This window comes from Bison bison, unplaced genomic scaffold (assembly GCF_000754665.1).
Source record: "Bison bison bison isolate TAMUID 2011002044 unplaced genomic scaffold, Bison_UMD1.0 scf7180017864516, whole genome shotgun sequence".
Lineage (NCBI taxonomy): Eukaryota > Metazoa > Chordata > Mammalia > Artiodactyla > Bovidae > Bison > Bison bison.
In genome coordinates, this window is record NW_011495069.1 from 2194785 (window position 1) to 2197099 (window position 2315).

Here is a 2315-nt window from a genome sequence, read left to right on the forward strand (position 1 = left end):
GCCCCTCCCTATCCTCTCCCGCTTTTCAACAATCTCCAGGGTTTCCACATCTGCTTGCTCTCTGGAGTCCTCAGCAGGACACACAAGCCGCACAGAAGAGTGCCTAAGTGCCTGGCGGACGAGTGCCTGCTCACACAGACGCGCTGCTGAGCGTCCTGTGAGAGGAGTGAGCCCCGTCCCCTCCACCCGACACTCGAGAGAGCCAGAGACCAGAGACTGATCGTCAGAGTTCCAGCTGCTCCAGCAGGCAGTGCTGCCCCGGAGCCCATGCCGGCTCCCTCCAGCCATTTTCTCCTGCTTTTACTTCTTAGGGCCCACCCGTCCCCCAAAGAGCACGAGGCCAAGGCATCAAGACTTAGCTCAGGTTCTGCAGCCTCTACATAAACCTAAGGCAGATGGCATTCCTCCACCATCCTTCAAGGCACTGATTACCGCCACCCATCCCAGGAATACCGGACAGGTTTAAGGATTCCTCATCTTTCCCTCCACTCCATCTTTATCAGGGCTTCCCTGATGGCTCAGTTGCTAAAGAATCCACCTGCAATGCAGGAGACCCTGGTTCGATTCCTGGGTCAGGGAGATCCCTGGAGAAGGGAAAGGCTATCAGCTCCAGGATTCTGGCCTGGAGAATTCCATGGACTGTATAGTCCCTGGGGTCACAAAGAGCCAGACGTGACCGAGCAACTTTTACTTTCATCTTTTTTTAAGAACTTCTATGCACCTTTAAAAACCTAGCTCAGACATCACCTTCTTCAGCAAGTCCTCCTGGAGTCAACCTTGGCCTTCTCTATGCTACCCTCAAATAAGCCTGGCCATGGCTGCAGCAATCAAGTCACAGGTGACCAGACCCGGTGTGTCTCCTGCTCTAGCCTAGTGATCATCGGGGGCAGGGATGAACACTGACTTAGTAATTCACGGCTCTGAAAGGGTGATGGGGAAACAAAGGGAGAGCTGCCTGTCTGTCTGACAAGCTTCACTCACGTGCCCTTAAGCACACAGGCCCTCCTGCACCTGGGACCCCGGTCACGGGCACACCCTGGACCTTCTCCTTTGCAGGATTTGATGAGATGTTAATGAAGTAGCTAGCTGTTTTTTAGCAACATCTCTCTCCCGTTAGACTGTGAGCCCCCAGGGCAGAGAACGCCTGTTTACTGCTGCATCTCCCATGCAGGCGCTCCACAGACACCGGCTGGTTGAGATGGGCGGATGGAAGGATGGACAGAACAGAAGCAGGAAGGCTGGCTGCCAGCGGCGGCGGTGGGCGGCCAGGGCACGGGCTCACCTGTAGGAGTCCCCGTCCCTGTTGTAGTCACACAGGAGGTAGTCCTTCCCCACCACCTTGTCTCTGGCGATTTTCAGTGGCTGGTCAACTGAGGACAGGAGGTCTTCACACAGGCTGGGCACCTGGGGGGAGAGAGGAAAAGGCAGAGCCGGGGTCAAGATCACACGTCGTGCCCCGGCTGGCTAGCGGCACCGCAGCTGGCCCGTGGTCCGCATGTTGAGCATCTGGCCCTTGGTGCCCTGCCAGAATCAGGGGCCCGTTCCTTTCTTTTCCATATGTGTCTGACACCAACCGCATCCCGCTGTAAAGAAACCTGTTCTTGGATTACAGTGGAGCGTGAGTTCCCACACGGCCTTCCCTCCACCCTGTGTGCAGCTCTAATGACGGGGCCGCCAGGGTGGCCCAGCACACGTAAGTACGTGTGTGCTGGGGCCGGTCTCTGGGGAGCATCCTGAGAAGAAGGGAAACACTCACACACACAGGAACCCAGAGAACTCGGGGGAAGAAGAGCTGTCCGTGCTGAGCGCTCCACAGGCTCCATGCCGGGTAGAGTTTCCAGCTCTTTCCAGACCCCGGCCAAGCATTGCCGGTCAGTGCGCAGCATCAGCCCTACCTGCAGCAAAGGCAGCTTTCCGCCAGCTTCCCCCGTGCCGAGCTCCAGCTGCTGTGCCCAGGCTGACCCTCCTGGGACTCCTCCCTGAGGAGGGGGGCCCGGAATCCCAGGGCAAACGCTGCTGAACTGGACCCAGAGCTCTGCTAGGAACCAGGCCTCTGGCCTCTTCCTCCCAACTCAGACATCAACTTCCACCAAAATACGCCAGGCAGGGAGGGCTGCGTTCTCAGGAATGGATTCCTCCAGGCTTGAGTCACTTCCACGCTATATTTTCAACGTGCTGACTTACTCGCTTCATGGGCTTGGGTTAACGAAGGCCCCACCATATCGTTTACCAGACAAGTGGGCCACCGATGGTACCAACAACCCTTCCACATGGAAGAGCGAGATCGCGCGGCAGACGCCCGGCAGAGGCGCGGC

The 2315-nt window shown here is 57.6% G+C and overlaps 1 protein-coding gene across 2 annotated transcripts in view; it reads right to left on the bottom strand.

Moving 5' to 3' along the window:
* The window catches only part of CAPZB (capping protein (actin filament) muscle Z-line, beta), an 84606-nt gene that overhangs the window by 39573 nt on the left and 42718 nt on the right, over positions 1–2315 (bottom strand). For both annotated transcript variants that reach the window (XM_010829940.1, XM_010829939.1), the window contains exon 3: positions 1283–1404. In XM_010829940.1, the coding sequence (XP_010828242.1) occupies positions 1283–1404 (122 nt within the window). The remainder of the gene's footprint in view (positions 1–1282; positions 1405–2315) is intronic.